This window comes from Nilaparvata lugens, chromosome 10 (assembly GCF_014356525.2).
Source record: "Nilaparvata lugens isolate BPH chromosome 10, ASM1435652v1, whole genome shotgun sequence".
Taxonomy (NCBI): Eukaryota; Metazoa; Arthropoda; class Insecta; order Hemiptera; family Delphacidae; genus Nilaparvata; species Nilaparvata lugens.
This window is the reverse complement of record NC_052513.1, coordinates 39,037,177-39,059,054: the sequence shown is the minus strand read 5'-3', so window position 1 is coordinate 39,059,054 and position 21,878 is coordinate 39,037,177. Positions and strand designations below refer to the sequence as shown.

Sequence of the window (21,878 nt, the reverse complement as noted above, 5' to 3'; positions counted from 1 at the left end):
GCAAGGAAAGTTGTGTGAGTGCGCCACACCAGATTTTTACTATTGAGGTTTTGAAAAAATATTGTTATGGATGAGGCCTTTAGAGGGATGGTAGAGGCGAGGGATTCTGGAATCTTCTGGTAATCAATACGGAGGAGGCAGGGGGAATTTCAGTGTATTCCGGTTTTGGTGCATCGACCAATGGCAAGCGCGTTCTCGAACCTTCTGGCGATTTCCATGCACTGCGATTGCTCGGACGTTTTGCCATACCTCCAGACCCTTCTCGAGAATTCTGCTGTGATAGGCCGGATGTATTCTCCATCTTTCTAGATTGTTCTGCTGACCCTATATAAATGGCGCATGTTACAGTCGGAGTCGAGTTGATAGACTACAGTCGTATTGTTCGCTTCTTCTTATCGTGACAGAGACGTGATAAAGTGATAATAGACTTTCGTAGTTGTTTATACATTTATTATTATTGGTGACAGTTATTCTTATACAGTTATTTATATTATTACTTAACGCACGCTTGTGATAATTCTGTGTAATTTATTAGGTAGTTATCAGTTTATAGTTGTTTCTTGTTTACCTCCGTGTGTTATAGTTTTATAAGTAATAAATAATGTAATCAGAAAAAATCTGTATAAATCTCCTCAAGTGTTCTATTAGTGTAGAAACCCTTAACAATATTAATAGTAACCAAGTATAACATAGCCATCAATCTTTCATTGTTTTAATTGGTATTAATGAACATTTTTCAATGCAAAATTAATTTATCAAAAAGAACAAAAATGACTTGAATCCATAAAAGATTCTCAATTTAAATCGTTAGTTGAAAATCGTTTAATTACATATATTGAAGGTGCATGCTAATAATTTATCTTTGTAATTTTAAATTTGCAGAAGAGAAGAGGAGAAGGATAAGGATAAAAAGAAAGGGAAGAAAACTCGCCGAAGAAGAGAGCTATCAAGTTTGGAGGTTAGTTGCTTAGTTTTAAATTAGTCAACTTGAATATTTTAAAAATTGGATAACTCTCTTGTACCATTGAATACAAATAATTAGATTTCTCAAACTGTTATAAGCCTCATTACCCCTGGATAATTATTTTGAACCATAGAATACAATATGTAGATTTCTCAAACTTTTGCAAGCCTCATTACCCCTGCTTCTTTTTGAATTTCCGCTTCGTAGAAAAAGAATCACATTGATTCTTAAGGTACTGTTCACACAGAGGCAGTCTGCCATTATGTGAACACTCCCATAAGAACTAACTGTACACCTTCTGCTTAGCAGCGTTCATAGAAAAACAATTCAGTTTTTAATGTGACTATACCGTCCAGGAAAATAATGACGTTTGGCAAGATTCATAGGCTTGAAGCATGTCTGGAATTAATAGTGTGTCAGTTGTTGGTTCGTTAAATTTATTCAACAATGAATTGATTATGAGCTTAGGTTGAATATTAACTGATATTGTTCAACAAAGGTTCTTTAGAATAACTGTTAGATACATTAAAAAAACACCAATTTATTCAACAATGAATTGATCATGAGCTTAGGTTGAATATTACCTAATATTGTTATAAAAAAATCATTATTTAACATTTTATCAGATCATTTTGAATTTCTCAGACTTAATAAATTGTAATAGATTGAACCCTGATATCACAGATTTTGTATAATTAGTCCATTATTTCATTAAATGAACAATGAATGTACTTTGAACACACTACTTTACTTCACTTAGTAATGAAGTTGAAAACATAGCATATTGTAATTTTACATCATAATCCTGGCACCCAGCTGAGTGGTGAGGGTTCAGGACGCAGTAACTGGTTTAGGACCAGTTCAGGATGGTTAAGGACAGTCTTTAACCGGTTCAGGACGCAGGTAGGAAGGTGTGCTGAGCTGACGACAGCATGGGGACACACCTCTGACCCTCTGTGCCAATATGGTCAAATACAATCAAAGCAATACCTGATATCTGAGTGTCCACAACACTCATATCATGGAGGGCTGACTGAAATCCATGCTGCTGGAGAAGATGCTTGTCAGTGGCTCCAGAACATACTTGAGTCTATACATATTAAGTGTAATTATTATTGGCCTTGGCTATGAATGCATATGCATTTATAATCGATCAATTAGTTTATAAAAATTGTACCACTTTAATTATTTGTCATTGTTTGACTATAACCGTAGAGAAAAAATAGCGTAAGTAGATATCCCATGGTATAGGGAGTTTATGTTGTAACTTTTACTGTTATCTCAAGCCGATAGTCCACGTAGTTCTTTCCCTTGAAGCTGTGTGACACTGGTAGTCTCTCATATTGTGCCGTTCATACTCTCACCCGGCCAAACCCTTAACAATATTAATAGTAACCAAGTATAACATAGCCATCAATCTTTCATTGTTTTAATTGGTATTAATGAACATTTTTCAATGCAAAATTAATTTATCAAAAAGAACAAAAATGACTTGAATCCATAAAAGATTCTCAATTTAAATCGTTAGTTGAAAATCGTTAATTACATATATTGAAGGTGCATGCTAATAATTTATCTTTGTAATTTTAAATTTGCAGAAGAGAAGAGGAGAAGGATAAGGATAAAAAGAAAGGGAAGAAAACTCGCCGAAGAAGAGAGCTATCAAGTTTGGAGGTTAGTTGCTTAGTTTTAAATTAGTCAACTTGAATATTTTAAAAATTGGATAACTCTCTTGTACCATTGAATACAAATAATTAGATTTCTCAAACTGTTATAAGCCTCATTACCCCTGGATAATTATTTTGAACCATAGAATACAATATGTAGATTTCTCAAACTTTTGCAAGCCTCATTACCCCTGCTTCTTTTTGAATTTCCGCTTCGTAGAAAAAGAATCACATTGATTCTTAAGGTACTGTTCACACAGAGGCAGTCTGCCATTATGTGAACACTCCCATAAGAACTAACTGTACACCTTCTGCTTAGCAGCGTTCATAGAAAAACAATTCAGTTTTTAATGTGACTATACCGTCCAGGAAAATAATGACGTTTGGCAAGATTCATAGGCTTGAAGCATGTCTGGAATTAATAGTGTGTCAGTTGTTGGTTCGTTAAATTTATTCAACAATGAATTGATTATGAGCTTAGGTTGAATATTAACTGATATTGTTCAACAAAGGTTCTTTAGAATAACTGTTAGATACATTAAAAAAACACCAATTTATTCAACAATGAATTGATCATGAGCTTAGGTTGAATATTACCTAATATTGTTATAAAAAAATCATTATTTAACATTTTATCAGATCATTTTGAATTTCTCAGACTTAATAAATTGTAATAGATTGAACCCTGATATCACAGATTTTGTATAATTAGTCCATTATTTCATTAAATGAACAATGAATGTACTTTGAACACACTACTTTACTTCACTTAGTAATGAAGTTGAAAACATAGCATATTGTAATTTTACATCATAATCCTGGCACCCAGCTGAGTGGTGAGGGTTCAGGACGCAGTAACTGGTTTAGGACCAGTTCAGGATGGTTAAGGACAGTCTTTAACCGGTTCAGGACGCAGGTAGGAAGGTGTGCTGAGCTGACGACAGCATGGGGACACACCTCTGACCCTCTGTGCCAATATGGTCAAATACAATCAAAGCAATACCTGATATCTGAGTGTCCACAACACTCATATCATGGAGGGCTGACTGAAATCCATGCTGCTGGAGAAGATGCTTGTCAGTGGCTCCAGAACATACTTGAGTCTATACATATTAAGTGTAATTATTATTGGCCTTGGCTATGAATGCATATGCATTTATAATCGATCAATTAGTTTATAAAAATTGTACCACTTTAATTATTTGTCATTGTTTGACTATAACCGTAGAGAAAAAATAGCGTAAGTAGATATCCCATGGTATAGGGAGTTTATGTTGTAACTTTTACTGTTATCTCAAGCCGATAGTCCACGTAGTTCTTTCCCTTGAAGCTGTGTGACACTGGTAGTCTCTCATATTGTGCCGTTCATACTCTCACCCGGCCAAAACAGTAAAAATCGACTTATAATAATCGTTTATGCCCTCGACCAATAGCAGTACTCGCCTACTAGTATAAATTCTGCTGCTCTTGTATTTAGTTTTAGTTTATCAGAGATTGACAATGGTGTAATAACCGAAACCGGTCTTTCTAATTATCAATAAATCAGTGGTTTCTTGACAATTTCTTAGTCTTTTTCATTTAATAAAAATCGACAATAATCGGCTTGAGATAACAGTAAAAGTTGCGACATAAACTCATTATACCATGGGATATCTACTTACGCTATTGTTTCTCTATGCTATAACTAAATAGATTGTGTTATTAATAAAGTCTTCTATATTTTTCCAGTCATCCTTCGCTTCCCCCGCACAAAGTTCAGCTCGACAACAGCAAACCACCAGTCGTGGAAATTGCTCAAACGTTCGTGAAAACTCGGAAAACCGCGGCGACCCGGTTTTCCCTACGAAACTTTCAAAAGTGAACACTGAGTGCCGGAGATCCACTTACAAAAACCCTGTTCTACTCCAAGCGAAAACCGAAATGAAAAACTTTTTCTCTTCGTTGGCCGGTATACAAAACAGTGCAAATTTTAAAGCTATCGAGAGTGAGTTTATGAAAGATAAAGAATGTGATAGCTTTCCGGAGATTGAACAGTTGGAACTTCTGATGCAACAGCACGTTATTGGGTTGATTGAAAATTTGAATAGGTTTTCAATGGATCTGTCGAGTCGTTTAACTCAGCTGCAGAGACTGTACTTGTTTGAAGAGAACCAGGCGCGGGAATATGCGAGTTTTGAACAAGACTGTACCGTACGGGAAAATGAAGAGGTAAAACAGGAAGATGCGGCCGGAAAATCGGAAACATCCTCCGATGAAGACGAAATCATCTCAGTGTCGTCTTCGCATTTCAGTGTAGACAGTGTGTTTTCCTCGGTGTCCACTAGTAGAAATCAACTTGAAAATGGTGGAAAACCTGGTGAAAAACCTAGTGACAGTGATAGTGATGCTGCAAATACAGGGTTTTCCATGGTAAACTTGGGTGCTTCGTCCACGCCAAACAAACTCGAACTTATCGGTTCGTTGAAAATGGAGGTAGTTAGTGACGACGAAGTAGTAGAAGAGGGGGTCGGAAGTGTGAAGAGGAAAGAAGAGGGTGAGGAGGAGGGGGAGAAGAGTAAAAACGACGGAAAAACGTTCACTCAAGATGATATTGCTCTAAGAATGATGAAGCTACTTGATGATGATGATGACGATGATAGTAATGATAGTCTAGGAGAAGAAGAAGGACTCGAAGGAGGATTGGGGAGAGAAAGTTTGGAATCTGAGGATGAGGAGGAAGAAGAAGGGAGTGAAGATGGAGTCGAGGAAGAAGGAGAAAACAATACTGTGGTGGAAAGGAAAAGTGTGGAGGTTCCAGTAAAGGAAGTGGTGGGAGGATCAGACGATAACAAAGATGTAGAAGAAGAAGTGAAAGAAGAAAGACAAGGCGATGAGGAGGAGGAAGAGGAGAAGAAAAATGGAATGAAGGAAATAGATGATCAGAATGATCATACTTACACTCAGAAGAATAAGAATAATGGAATGAAGGAAATAGATGATCAGGAAGAGGTAGATGAGAGGGAGAAAGTAGATAAAAATGAAAAAGGAAGTGAAAAATCAATGGAAAATGATTCACATAGTGAAACTGTGGTGGAAGGTGCAAGTGTGAAAGACAGCCAAGAACCTACTGATGAGAAAAAGACTCAATCCAGTGGTACTGAAACTGATTTCTCGCAAAAAGATGCCGATAAAACGACGGTGGAAGTTGAAAAACTGAAATCGGTCGCTGGTTCGTGTGACTCAGATTCCAGCACTTTTTTTGTGGATGATGAAGAGAAGACTGTTGTTGAAGATAAGGAAAAACCGGTGAGTAATTATCAAATTAAACTAATTTTAATTTTGTTGTCGTTTGAAATTAATCCTTAAATGTTTTATTTTATTTATTCCGTACATCGAGTTCATAACACTTGCTGAATAACAAGTGAACAAACACATAAACTAACAACTTAACACTGAACAGTTAACAACTGAACACTTAGCAACTGAGCACTTAACAACTGAACACTTAACAACTGAACACTTAACAACTGAACACTTAGCACATGAACAACATGCTTGAGATTCCTTGAACGAGCGTAGTGAATTCCTACTGTTGACTAGAGACTCGAGTCGACCGATTGTTGGTTTGTTTGTTCGACGATTATTTCCTTCTCTTTCATCAATCATTCGAATTTTCTCATATACTCTTTGAACCATTATACAGATCGAGTTCGTTGGCCAACGAAATTGACTCACTTTTTGTGTTGTTGAGAAGTCGATATTGTGTTAATTATTCTTATTAAATAAAAAGACTAAGGGCGGTTTCCGAGCTCGGGATTTGACTAAGTTCTTGACTTTAAACAGCTGGAGTCAGAAAATTGGCTTTCCAAAACGGGGCGTAGTCGTAGTCATTGTCACAGTCACGTTTGAATTACATGTCAAGAAACTAGAAAATTAAACACAAATTAGAATAAAGAGAGAATATTGTAAAGTTTCAGCTATTTTGAATTATTTAGAAATGTTTAGTTTCGTCGAGGAAACAAGTTTCCAATTATAGAAATGAGAAAATAAAAACTGCGACTACTGTTATAAAAACTGCGACTACGCCGTTTTGGGAAGTAAATTTTCTGACTCCAGCTGTTTAAAGTCTAGAACTTAGCTAAATCCCGAGCTCGGAAACCGGCCCTAAGAAATTGTCAAAAACCACAGATTTTATTGATAGTTAGAAAGACCGGTTTCGGTTGTTACACCATTGTCAATCTCTGATAAACTCACACCTTCGTCCTTTTTGAAGTTATAAGCTACAAGTTTGAAAGTACTCGAGAAAACAAATGTAATGATTTATTATCCAGCTGACTGCTGATTTGTGTCTTGTAATGATAAATCATACAGACTATCCTCTATTTGCCGACATGTGATTTTAGCTGATCAAGGCACATATTTCCAAACAAGGTTAACATAAACTCAACGTGAATTCAAGCAATGTCTACATAACTATGAATACTTACTTACTACTTATACTACTTACTTACTACTTACTTACTACTTACTTACTACTTACTTACTACTTACTTACTATTACTTACTACTTACTTACTATTACTTACTACTTACTACTACTTACTACTTACTTACTACTTACTACTACTTACTACTTACTTACTTACTACTTACTTACTACTTACTTACTACTTACTACTTACTACTTACTTACTACTTACTTACTACTTACTTACTACTTACTTACTACTTACTTACTACTTACTTACTACTTACTTACTACTTACTTACTACTTACTTACTACTTACTTACTACTTACTTACTTACTACTTACTTACTACTTACTTACAACTTACTTACTACTTACTTACTACTTACTTACTACTTACTTACTTACTACTTACTTACTACTTACTTACTACTTACTTACTACTCACTTACTACTTACTTACTACTTACTTACTACTTGCTGCGGTGGCCACTCGTACCCCAGTCGGTACTTGGCCTCATCAACTAAGCCTCTCCAGAAGTTCCGTCACCCGCGTCCTCCTCTTTTAGGCCCATCCTGCTCATATCCTTCCAAACCTGGTCCCACCATCTAGTTCTTGGCCATCCAGCTGGTCTCCTTCCTATACGATTATCCGTCAGTACACTGCTTGTCAGAGCGCTTTCTTCTTTCGTCAGAATGTGTCCCGTCCACCGTAACCTTCTGCTTTTAATCTCACCCACTATGTCTGCTTCATTGAATATTTCATAGTTGTGCTTGATTCTCCAAACTCCGTTCTCTAGTGTTGGGCCAAAAAATTTTCGAAGAATCTTGTTTTCAAAAACAATTGTCTTTTTTCTTCTTTTTTATTCAGTATCCATGTTTCTGAAGCATATAGTAGTACTGGTCTTATGATGGTTTTGTATAGTCTTAGTTTTGATGTATGTGAGAGGATTCTTGAGCTGAGCAGTTTATTGCATGCGTAAAAGCTTTTATTTGCCGATCTTATTCTGTTGGTCACTTCCAGTTCTTCTGAGTTGTTGTGCGTGAGTGTCACTCCCAAGTACGTGAAAGTTTCTGTCTTTTTAAAATTATAGTCTCTTACTTTCAGAAATTGTTCATTGTGTCCGTTTATATTTTGAACTCTACTTATCTGCATGAGCTTGGTTTTATTTTCATTTATTTTTAGTCCTACATATTCAGTTTCTTCAATCAAAATATTTGTCAGGTATACCAAGTCTTCTTCTTTCTCAGCTATGACAACAATGTCGTCTGCAAAAGCCAGGATATCATAAAAGAATGGTGCGGTTTCGAACATGGTTTAAAGAAAAACCAAATTACTTAAAGTTGATGTTGTTTATTCATCTAATTTGTCGTCTCAGGCAGTTTTTTACATAATTGATAAATTTAAATATGTTCGCCTTTAGTCGTTCGATAAAATATCTAAACGATAATCAATTTCTCTCCAAACATTCGCTAACATTTCATTGGTTATGGTTGTCATTGCTTCATTAATCCTGTTTTTAAGTGGTTCAGGTAGATTTTCTCTTGTAAATTTACATCAAAAATATTGTTTATTCACAAGAAATCGCGAACTGAAACACTTTAAAACAGGATTAAAGAACTAATGACAACCATAATCGAAGAAATGTTATCGAATGTTGAGAGAGAAATTTATTATCGTTTGGAAATTTGTCGAGCGACTAAGGGCGCACTTATTGAAAGTTATTAATCATGTAAAAAAACTGTTTCAGACGACAAATTAGGTGAATAAAAAACATTAACTGTAAGTAATTTGGTTTTTCTTTAAACAATGTTCGAAACCGCACCATTATTTTATGATAACCCTGTATTTACTTCAATCTTAGTTCCTTCATTTGTACTTTTGACTCTTTCCGGTGCTTCTTCTATGGCTATGAATATAGGTTTAAATTGACATTGACTATACTGGGTTTCATAGTGAAATACTTAAGTTGAAAAATTGGTTGTAGTTACTTATTCTACTCAAGACTCAACTTTTCATTGACCTCTCTGAATTTGTTTGATTTACATTCATTAGCCTTCAAAGCCCAATATGGACTAGGTACAGTCAGGACCTCCTATATACTACCGGACCTGAACCTAGAATGGCCGCTGTATGTGGTGGTCTTATAGAAATTCCTACTAAGAAAAAATCACTTGTAGAGAGCGTCTCAGTTTGTCGAAATCTCAGTTCGTCTAGTTCCCGTTTAAAATATCAATGCCATTTAAATATCGACCATTTTTTTGTAGGCGCAGGTCCGGTATATAGGAAGTCCTGGTAAAATATATTGGGTTTCAAAGTGAAATTCTTGGAAAAATGACTGGACTTACTTATCCTCCATTTGGTCTCTCATCAAAATCAGGATTAAAAGAGCTCGTTCATCGATTAAATATATGAAAATCCAAATTAGTTCTATCAAATAATCTTGTGCTCAGCAAAAATTGGTTATTTTATTGGAACCATTAATAAAATTATAAATTTATAAAATATCAATTTGAAACTCTAGTTGTTTTATGTGTTTGCTTATTTCTTTTGCAGGAAAAGGATGATAAAATTGAAAAGAGCGATAGTGAAACCGATTCCAAAAAAGATGAAAAAGAATCAAAATCGAAAAAAGATGAGAAAGATGACGATGATGATTGGGATGATATCAGAAGGTATTCCACTTTATTACTTTCTTTCTTTCATCATGTTTTTTTTCCTCTACTTCCTCTCCTTCTTCTTCTTCCTCTCCTTCTTCTTCCTCTCCTTCTTCTTCCTCTCCTTCTTCTTCTTCCTCTCCTTAACAGTATGAGTACTTGTCTTTCTCTCCCATTCCATTTTCCTTTCTTTTTTTTCTTCTTCTTTCTTCTTCTTCTACTCCTCCTCCTCCTCTCCCTCTTGCTCTTCCTCTTCCTTATCCTCTTCCTCTCCCACTTTGTCTTCATCTTCCTCTCCATCCTAATCTTCGTCTTTCTCCTCTTCTTATTTTTCTCTGGCTTTTTCTTTCCTCATCTCCTCCTCCGTACTCTTCCTTTTCCTCTACCACCTCCACCTTCCTGCTCGTCCTCCTCCTTCCTGTACCTCTTCCTCTTCCTTTTCCTCTTCTTCCTCCACCTTTTCCTTATCCTCTTCTCCTTCCTCTCCCATCTTCTTCTCTTCTTCTTCCTCTCCCCTCTTCTTCTTTTTCTTGACTACTGGAAACTGTTAATTTACCAATTTTCAATCCAATAGTATCTTCCGAATGATGTTTCTAGTCGAGGCGTTACCCGAGACTAGAATTTCATTCGAGCACTGCAAAAGACATTCACGTCCAAGTAATTTACACCATTTTTTGTCATAATAATCTAAAGAAGAATAATTGAGAAATAGAAAACATTACCTGCTTGTGCTGACATTACTACATGCATTCTATAAACATAACCTAGTTTACAAATTCCAAATCAGGAATTTTGTGGAAGTTGACAAAACTTCCACCTGGAGAGCTGATGGTGGTTTTTTTGTAGCAGTTTTGCTGTTCCTATTTCGGAACTATAAAACATACTCGACTGTAAAGAAAACATATGGTTTCATTACAGTCGAGTATGCTGTAATGAGAATCATATATGTTTATTTGTTCTGCAAACAGCTGTTTACCGAATTGATTTCATGCATGGAAAACAGCTGAAATTGAATGACTACGGTATGACAAAAACTAAATTGCAGTCCTATAGGTTGTAAAATGTAGGTTGATTGATAACATAGAATTCACAATAATATCAATGTTTTTCAATATTTATTCTGTTTTATTTCAGGCTATCCAATTTGAATTCGGTTGATCGGAATAAAAGAAAAGCGAAATGGAGAATGTTGAGTGAGGAGGGCAGCGATAGTGGTAGTGATGATAAATCCAAGAAAAGATCCTCAAAGAAAAAGGCCAAGAAAAGCAAGGAAGAGTACAATATTCTCGACAATCTAAACGATTCTCAAGGAGGTTAGTTCACGTGACAAATATTTTATTCATTTCACACTTAATAATGTTCTTATATGAATGATTGGTAAAGAGTCAACAGCTACATCCCAAATATATTCCCTTTCCAAATTTTGATACAAATAGTCTCAGAATATAGGTTAGGCTTTCATAAACAATCTGTCCAGTTTTGAAGATTCAATATAGATTGTATATTTTCATCAGACATAGTATCATTTTATGAGACTATCAATTTCCCTTCCCAAATGTTGATATAAGTATTCTCAGTATACATGTTATGTTTCATAAAAATAGTTTAATATGTATAATTTAAGATCTAATAATTAGTATTTGTATATTCATCAGACATGGTATAATTTCATCCGACTATCAATATTAAGGAGTAAAGCCAGGGACAAACGACACGGCAAAACTGCCGGACCGGCTGTTTTACCGGATCCGGCGCCGGTTGAATACTAGAACACACTGTAAAGCAGGTAACCCACTATGCCGTCACCGTCAGGCGCCGTCCGGCACCGACCGTCACCGTTGCATACCGGCAACATTGCTTTGCATTGTTTTAAACGAACGGCAACCCACTATACCCGTCCGTCACCGGCCACGACCGTGTCCGTCAGTCACCGTCGGCCACCATTGCTGTCTTGGGCATTCTTGCCGGATAGCCGGTCCGTTTTTTTATCATTCTTCCAGTCGACATTCATCTATCAGTGAAGTGACATCGCCAGTGTTTTGTTGTAGTGCGCATTTGTTCTGTGAGCGATGAGTACGCACGAAATGTTGATAGAGGCTATTAGGGAGTATCCCTTCCTGTATAATACTAGTGATAATAGTTATCACGACTACAGGAAGAAAGATAATGCTTCGCAGGAAATCTCAGAAAAGTTTGATACCATGTCAGGTAAGTTATTTACAAATATTATTCTGTAAGCGAAATTATGAAATCAAGCTTTGGCCGTTTGACAAATCACACGATGATGGGAAAGGGCTCAAATTAAAGGTCTTGATCCCAGGGTCTCGGGAAAAGTTAGCAGCAGTTGTCTTAAAAGTCATCAGCAACCGAGAAATAACGTAAAACATCCGTCATAAGAAAAGCATGGGGATTGGAAAACATCTGCTTTGTTTACGTTAAAACGTGGTTCTGCTCGATTTAAAGCTATAGAGAATGTTTCACTGGGAATTTCAGAAACTCGAGCATTTCGTAGAACTTCTTTGGAGTCATGCGGAAATATAAAAAGAACTTAGCATCGTCGTCAAACAAATGATGAAATTCACAATATTTGTTTCTTCTGCTGAAGATTTCGTGCACCCAGTACCTATGCTTCCTCCGTTTCTGTATCTCTTCTTCTTCAGCACATGCTGCGGCTATTACTAGCAATTCCTCCTCGTCTGATGAACTCTCCATCGCAACTGATACATTTCTTCTGGTTAACTCCGGTTTCTGACGGAGCTAACCAGACGGGCAAGTGGGTTATCGCCGGAAAAATGACGGTGAAGGCGGTGACTGACGGTGACGGTCGGTGCTGGATGGTGCCTGACGGCATAGTGGGTTCCCTGCTTTACTGTCGTTCGACGGTCGCCGGACACGGCAGCAATAATAACAGAATATTTCTAATGTACTTAGAGGTTCTCAGTCGCATTTATGCAATGGTACTGTCAAGAGCTCAGAAATTGGCTGTGCTATGTTTGCTCCACCACGGAAGAAAGAGGAAATGATGAAACTTTGGCGGATTTTTCATATTAATTTTCAAAATAGCGGCTATTTAGAAACTTAAAAGTCAAATTTCACATGATGATATCATGAATGTTACAGATCATACAGAGAGTTTACGAATTCCCTACCAAGGGCATTGTTCCTGGGTAAGAAACATATCTAAATATCATATTTAAATTGTCCGGAAGTCTTCAGTTACTCACACAGCGGCCATTTTGCTTTTTTCACTTATTATTTTTTTTTCTAAATAATGGTTGAACATATGAAATTGAAACATCATTTATAACAACTAGACAAAGCTACCAAAAATTATGATAATTTTTCAAATTCATAAAACAAACTGAAGACTTCGGGACAATTCAAATATGACATTTAGATATGTTTCTCACCCAGGAACAATGCTCAAGAGTATTGTTAGGGAGTTCGTAAACACTCTGTATAATGAACATAACATACATAAACATTTATAATATTGTAACACCCAATTTTTTGAGATCTCACAATAAATAAATGAGAGAGGCTAATGTAATTTAACTACAAGTGGTAGATGTAGGGGCAGGGCCAGCCGGCTGTTTGCCGAACCGTGTGCTCATCTCCATATTATGTACAATGCCCCCCCTACCTGCCGGCCGGTGAAGTAGAGAATAGTCGGCTGTGCCTCCGGCTGATTTTCTCGCCGGGTCTGGTTTTTCGTGTGTCCTTCTGTTATGATATTTTAGACAATTTGAAACCTCGCAGATCTGAGGCACTCCCGGCGGTCCCGGAGGATTTCGTACCGGCGCGATATTTTCCTGGAGATAAATTGCCGAGGAAATATCGTCAAGAAAAATCCCACGGGGGTTCATACAACAAGCTATAAATCGGCTCGTTAGGCTAGGCGCACATCAGTTAGTCAAGACAAGACATGATCAGACACGTTCAGTCACAATATTTCACATAGTTGCAATGACTAATCAGTGTGAGTTGCGTCATAAGCAACAATGTGAAGCATTGTGACTAAACATGTCTGATCATGTCTTGTATGTCTTGGCTAACTGGTGTGCGCCTAGCTCTAGGAATGTGGAGTGGAACAATGAGTCATCATGTCTGAATCCTGAACAGTGACTTTAGTCACAAGTATGAGCTCGAATCAACATTCGTTGAATGAGAAGCATGCATGTTATTTTTTATAAATAAATAATATATAAAGACTAAATAATAAATAAATAATAAAGACGCTGACAGTTTATGATGTACCTAAAAAAATCGCAAGCTATTTATCGCTAGGATTGACAGCAAAGCAGCTCTCAAGGTGATTTTTCCTGTCTGAGAAGCTGAAACTCGCTCTGGTGTGAACTTCAAATATATTTGTTCATGATTTTAGATGCTCGTAGTTGAGACATTATTTGAAATCGATGTTGATAGGTAATCATACAGAGTGGTCTAAAAAATGTGTTATTTCATTGCATTTATTCATAGACGATAGATACAATGCAGGTAAAAACAACAGACATTCGCCCAAAACTGCTTTAAACCTTAATTTGGAATACACAGTCTAGAGGATATGTAAATGATAACTTAATTCACACACTATTTTGAGAATGTATTCATTTCAAATCAAATCAAATCAAATCATTTATTTTCGCCATTTAAAAAAAACAAAAACAATCACAAATAAAGAGCGAATCAAAAAATTATGAATAATAAATTTAAACAAAAATTTAATGATCTGTGTTTTTATATCATTGAATAAATTTAATAAATGATATAATTATAAGTTAATTTACAAGTTATCATTGATCATATTTTCAGATAACGAAGACAACGCTGATAGCGATGATGAGGCGTGTGTTAATTTGGCATCGGAGTTGGATAAAAGTAGACACTCTCCATCTAAATCTAAATCCATGTTCTCTGACTTCTCTGACTCTGAAGCAGCCACAGGTATGTTTCATTTTTTTGTCGTCTATTTCATCTAAAATTGTATATTCTATTATCTAATTACATAGAATTATGAATCCCCTTATTTATTCATTTTTTAGACACTAGTTTCGGCCAATCACGCTATCATTAGAAAATTTTGTGTTACTGGTTTCACCCCTACACACAGACGTATAGTCTTGTAAGAGAATTCTTGCACTATTTATAATACTATCATAGAGAATACTATCAATAGCGTAAGTAGATATCCCATGGTATAGGACGTTTATGTTGCAACTTTTACTGTTATCTCAAGCCGATAGTCCACGTAGTTCTTTCCCGTGAAGCTGTGTGACGCTCGTAGTCTCTCATACTGTGCCGTGCATACACCCTCACCCCCCAAAAAACAGTAAAAAACGACAATAATCGGATTGAGATAACAGTAAAAGTTGCAACATAAACGCCCTATACCATGGGATATCTACTTACGCTCTTGTTTCTCTATGATACTATTATAGGAGTGGCCGTAGTCGAGTGGATTAGATGCTGGCCTCATAATCCAGAGGCCCGGGTTCGAATCCCAGCCCGGGCAAGATATTTTTCTCGGGCCACTCCCGTGTTTCGGATGGACACGTTAAGCCGTCGGTTCCGGCTGCCTAAAAAGCAGTCGTTAGGTCATGTCAGAGGTTCTGAAATTGATGAGTTGCGACCTGAAAACTCTGACACCAGACCTGAGCCAGCCAGGTCACTCGATATTATTTATTAATACTAAATTGATTGCACAGTGCATTTTGGAGAATAAAAAGTGATTTGATTTGATTTGATTTATTAAGTAGTGTTAAAATTAATTAATTTTTCGATATAAATGTAATTATATTAACGTTTTCAACTTTATCTATTATAGGCATATATTTCAAATTTTAGGAGAATGTGCTCTGAAAATATATAATTTTTCTTAGCTGGTAACTCCCATAAAGGAATCCTCATGAGTACCTAATTTCTGTTATGTTCATACTATTATAAGATTTTTTATATTTGCATGTTTTTTATGAGAAATAAAATTTATTGTTATCATTATAATATCTTATACTATCAAACGAGCAATTTCTGTTCATATGTTTAGATGTTTATATATCTGTATGTGACCGGATCTCGAAAACGGCTTTAACGATTCTCACGGAATTTGGAACAAAGTAGGTTTATGATATGAAGATTCGATTGCTCTAGGCCTCAACCCTGGGATAACTCGCTGATGGACATTAAAAGGATAAATACGTCCTTGGAAAACAGCTGGAAATTTTGTGAGTGAGTGAACGAGTGCATGTGTGGGATCATTCAGCTGATCTCACGAGAAGGAAAATTCAGCAAGAAAAACTTAATTTCGTTTATCTCTTTTTTTCTAGAAAACATGTTTACTTCAGTCCAAAAAGTAACTAGATGCTGTTAGTGTAGAATAGTACATAGTATATGAACAAATATTGTAGCAAACATTCTAAATCGAATTCATAGTATATATATTTGTAATTGATTATGTGTTTGTTTTTTGAAGTGTGAATAAATTGTTATTTTGATAAGTGATAGTAGATTAACCTAGATTTTGATTTGGACTGTAGTATAAATTTGAAAAGAGACAGTTTTGGGCATAAGTCTGTTGTGTCTCCTCATATAACGTTAAAAATAATTGTACGACTGAGAAAATGAATAAATAAATATAAACTATAAATTCAATCTTTCGTTACAAATTTTCGATGCTTTTACACTCCAGAGCAAAGCTCGGTCCCCCAATATTGGAGATCTAAATGGATTCCCTCGACATGCATGATAAATATAAGGTGCTATTATTTTTATATACATAATGATTGTTTAATGATCACTCTATTTTTTCAAGACTCTCATGTACCAGTATGTAATGTGAGAAAAATTTGAATAAAAACAATAATAAAACAACACAATTATTATTACCATATTTTAAAATATTTTTTCTCATAAAATGGATTATTTTTGCAGATAAGAACGGCACTGAAAGCGAGGAGCCTGCTATGGAAAAGAAAGCCAAAAACAAAAGAGAAACCAAAGAAAAATCAGATAAAGATGGAGATTCATCGGATTCTTCAATTTTCGAGCTGGTGAGTAAGAAATTATTCTATTTTATAAAATTGACAAGGCCTAGAACCTTTTTCATATTCTTTGATGACTCGACGGATCAAGAAATGAATGAATAAAATGGTACTAGTGATTCTATATAGTTGAACTAGCCAGTATCCCTGTTAAATAAATGAAGAAACTATTTATTCCTCCAATTCGAATTATTTCAAAAGTCGATCCTGATTGATTCTTCAATATTTATTTATTTGGAATTTATCGCCAATTTAGAATATTCAAGACATATTACAAACTATTTCTATAATATGACAAATCATTAAAAATATAAATAAATAAACATCATTATTCATACATATACTTGAATAAAATAAAATATAAAATCTAGGCATCACCAGCAAAAAGAAACTCTTTGCCCGCTGGTGAGAGATGCAAAACTGTAAAAGAAAAACACATAATATCCTATTATATTAAGCGAGCAATTTCTGTATTTTTATATATTTATATCTGGTTATTTATGTTCAACGGATCTCGAAAACGGCTCTAACGATTTTCACGAAATTTGGAACATAGTAGGTTTATGATATAAAAACTCGATTGCACAAGGTCTCATCCTTGGGGAAACTCGCTGAACGACATTAAAAGGATAATTCATCCTTGGCTGAAACAGCTGTGGATAGTAAAAAAGTGAGGGAGCGAGTGAGTATATGAAAAATCAAAATATTGCATCCCCGAAATTCTTAAGATGACATATAGCCAGCTGTGAAATATAAACACGATCATTTTAAAGAGTTGTGCTCTGTTTATCAATAAATAAAAATAACGAGCGAAGCTCGGTGCCCCGATATTTTTGAAATAATGCAGAACACTTCGGTTCAAATTTAACTAACAGTAGAAAACTTAACAGTAGAAAATTTAGAACAGTAGGATCATCAAAAATCAAGAAATACTGTGCAGAGAAAACATTATAAATAAAAATATAAGAAATGAAATTAAATTTTAAATTGATATATTCAAGTTAAAGAAATATTCTCTCTTTAAAACCAATTGTTATGCTTTCTGGAGGCACAATATCTTGAGACCTTAGGGTGTGATCACATAGAATGCTTATATGTGCAAGTGCCCGTCAGATCATGCATGAGCCGAAAAACAAAATCTGGAAAGAGCCATTGAAACACGTTGTGATTTGCATGTAGCTGCTCACACTGAACGCAATCGGTACGTGCCTCAGTTCAGTGTGAGTGTTCCTATTGCTCTTTCCATAGTTACTTTGTTCCTCATCTGCATAACCAAGCGTGCATTTGCATTTATATGCATTCAATGTGATCACACCATTAGTCCCCACCTTAGACCAGTTATAGAATAGACAACTATTGAAGTCTAGCCTCTGAAGCCAACATCTATTGCTATATCGTCCCATCGTGACGTCAGCATCGCATAGAAAACTTTCAGATTGTGTATTTCAGATGGAAGTAAATTATTATTTATGAAAATGGTAAACTCCCGCTGAAATAGACACAATCTGCTATGGAAAACAATGTAAACAAACTCTTCAGAAAAGTTTTCTATACGATGGTGACGTCACGATGGGGTGAAATGGCTGTAGATGTTGGCTTCATCGACTTTCATTATGAATATACAATGGGGCGTGTCTATTCTATGACTGGTCTAAGGTCACAACTCACACTTACGCGACTCAGGTCGAGAAGGGACTCGACTCTAGTCTAGAGCATGTGTTTCCAAATGGTGACACTCAGACCAGTCGATTCTAGTCTCCGCGACGTCACCATTTGGAAACACATGCTCTCGACTAGAGTCGAGTCTCTTCTCGACCTGACTTGCGTAAGTGTGAGTTGAGACTTAGCTCATTGAATTCAACATGGATAATATATTTTAGTGAGATTCTTTTCAAAATGTCGGTGATGATGTCAATGTTGAAGGTGATCTTAATATGATAAAACACGTTTTTCCAAATTCAATTACTGTATTCAAAGCAAGAATTTGTCTCTCAATTATTTGCCTCCCAGTAAATTGAATGAATAATTTTTCAGAGAATTGTTAAACCTCAAAAGCGGCCATCTTGGAGAAGGGATAGCTTGTTGACGGGGAAACTCAGCTCTACGGATGAAGAAGAGAAAGATAAGATAAAAGATGAGAAAGAGGAGGAGGAGAAGAAAAAGAAGAAAAAAGAGAAGAAGAGAAAGAAGAGGGAGAAACCGATGTTCAGAAAAAGTGTGAGCGAAAGCGGGGAGCAGACTGAAAGTGTGCACCTGACTGAAAGTGGAATTTCGGATAGAGAAATTACTGAAACCGATGATAATGTGTGAGTATTCTACTAACTAAACTTTTTTTAGTTTTAAATGTGTACCAATTTTCAATCTATAGTGAGGTCCACGTTATAATGGCAGTATTTGATTAACATTGGTGTTGCTGTCATTGTCTATCATTCGACAAAGCAGATAGCGCTATCCTTTTCTAGCTCTGCAACGTTGCCAGATCGGTTTCTAACAATGTAGAAATATTATAATTGACCGAACGTAGTGAGGTCTATGTTTTAACTCGGATTTTCTTTTTTCTGTATGTAACGCAATTACGACCAAACGCGTTGATAGAATTCTATGAGATTTGGCAGGAATATTCCTTTTTCAACTGCGATTCGATGTATACACAAGGTTTTTTGAAATGTTGCATTTTAAGGATAATATGAAAAGAAAAGGAATTCCTCCATACTCCGATATCACTATATATAATATAGTGATATCGGAGGAATGAAAAGGAGGAATTTCTTTTTTATAATCTACTCTGAAGATAGGATTGATCAGTCTATAGAATTATTCATAATCAATCAGCTGACAAGTGAATTACACAGATATCTGGAGAAGCTGTGTCTATTTCTATGAGGTCTATAGTTTCAATCAAAGACCTTGAAGAGATATGCAATGGTATTAAATTTCCGCACGGCAAGTTCTGCGAATTGAATTCGCACCGCAACAAAACTTTCGCGTTGGTGTGCGCCTGGTATTAAGGTCTTTGGTTTCAATATTTTGTTTTGCAGTCAAGGTAGGCTATTATTATGCGTGCCCATCAGTAGTATCAATATTCTCACATTTGAAAAACCAATTTAATAGGTGACTAAAAATAATCAGATGAACTAAATAATGCTGAAGAAATTATAATATTTTTGATTGTAAAATAGTTATTTGTGCAACTAGAGCGCAAAGTGTCAGTTTGCTGCACCGAAAGAAACGTTTACGCCCGAGCCGTAGGCGAGGGCGGAATGGTTTGTTGAGTGCAGCAGAGGAACTTTGCGCACGTATTTCACATTAAGTTTTTCCTACACTTACCATTGAATATGAAAAGTGGGTAAAATTGCCTGAAATCCATCAAATGTTTTTCTGTGTAATATTATTATTGATAAAAACCTTAATCCTAAAATCCTAAAGTCCTCGTTGTCCTTGGTTATAATATATACTTAATAATTTGCTCGTTGTGCTTCGTTGCACCTCTGCTCACTATAGCAGCCCAGTCACTGTTACCAACTTCATTTTGATTTCGCTGCACTGTTGCTCCATATAACCTACTAAGTATTTTGCGTTGCCATGTTGCAAATCTGGAGTGCAGAAAAAATTTTTCCCGCACTAGAGCGGAAAAGTGATTCTTTGCGTTCTGTAATCAGTGCAGCAATGGCCACTTTTCAACGTAACTGTAGGAAAAATTAATTTTCATCAGATGAAAAGACTATCACTGAACTGGATGAATTATATCATATGGAATACAAATTCAAACGTGAACTGGTTTGTTAACATTTCAAACAAGTGACATCAGATACTTGTGGATGAAAAAACTGCGTGAGGTCTACTGTTCACAGAACTACTAGTTTACAAAATATTTTATCTCTATCATGAGAATTTATTCGTTCATTGAAAAATAATTCTTCTTAACGAATAAAATATAATCGATTATTTTAAACAAGAGTGAACAGTTGATATTCAGATATACGGTATCAGCTATTCTGTATAGTGGAAAGGCAGCGCTGTTCTCCTATCTTTCTTCACTGCCATTATAACGTGGACCTCACTAATAGACATTCATTGTTGTTGATAATTTTCAAGTGGTCACCCATCCAAGGGAGTTGCAGGCGCATGAATCTCATCTTATCCAATCGATAGCTGTTCATCGCGACCATCGATACAAGAGTATTGGTTCCAAATACTGTACACATAGCAGCTACTTTTGATCAAGAAATGTTCATCTTAGGTGGGCCGTCCACTGGAACCGATTTCGTCCGAACTAGCATCGGCCGAAAACTACCGAACTCGTCCGATCGATCCCCCAACAAAGAAAGGAATAGATGCTCGTCCATTGCAACAGGTTCATACGGCCGATCAATTACGATCCGAATTGAATGGGATTTGACGAGCTCTATCCGGCCGAACTAACTAGTCGAGCTGAGACAACAAAGTGTTCCTAACCTAAAATTGTTCCACAGTCTGTGTTTTTTGAAGTTGTTCTGTTTTATAAAGTTGTAACTATGGACAATGAAAAGTTGATAAGTTTGGTTCAAGAGCATGTTCCATTGTGGGTGATGCGTGACAAAACATATATCATCGTTGTGATGTTCAAAGGAATCTATGAACAAAGATTGCTAAATAACTAATTTAGTGGATATTTGTTATTCAATTTTCAAAATCTCAATATAATCATTGTTTATGAAAATTTTTTGTGGCTATGATAGTAGTTCATTCAATAATTGGTAACTAGACTGACGTAAACGGTTCCAATGGACGACCATATTCGGCCGAATTAACACGGCCGGCAGATTTGTCCGATCCAACGGCCGAACGGATCGGTTGAATACGGTTCCAGTGGATGGTTACCCTAAGGCTGGTCACTAACGGTCGGCATGATAAGCATGTGTCATGCACAGGTTGATAAACATGTGTGAGCATGCATGTTTATCATGCACACAAACAACCTTCCGCTGTGATGACACATCAATGTATTACGACATGTGCTTACAGACATGTACATTATGCATGTCCTGTCGTTAGTGGCCAGCCTAATTCAAGTGGATGTTCAAATCAAATTATTTGTTCTATTGCGTATGATGCCCACTTGAGC

The 21,878-nt window shown here is 36.0% G+C and overlaps 1 protein-coding gene across 4 annotated transcripts in view; it reads left to right on the top strand.

Annotated features, from left to right (window-relative positions):
* The window catches only part of LOC111045686 (transcriptional regulator ATRX homolog), an 89,910-nt gene that overhangs the window by 10,633 nt on the left and 57,399 nt on the right, over nt 1–21,878 (top strand). For 3 of the 4 annotated variants that reach the window (XM_039436838.1, XM_039436839.1, XM_039436837.1), the window contains exons 6-12: nt 883–958; nt 4,360–5,916; nt 9,637–9,755; nt 10,872–11,050; nt 14,550–14,681; nt 16,665–16,783; nt 18,809–19,080. In XM_039436838.1, coding sequence (XP_039292772.1) covers nt 883–958; nt 4,360–5,916; nt 9,637–9,755; nt 10,872–11,050; nt 14,550–14,681; nt 16,665–16,783; nt 18,809–19,080 — 2,454 coding nt within the window. Of the gene's footprint in view, nt 1–882; nt 959–2,565; nt 2,639–4,359; nt 5,917–9,636; nt 9,756–10,871; nt 11,051–14,549; nt 14,682–16,664; nt 16,784–18,808; nt 19,081–21,878 lie in introns of those variants that run through there. The other variant, XM_039436840.1, reaches the window with a different exon arrangement.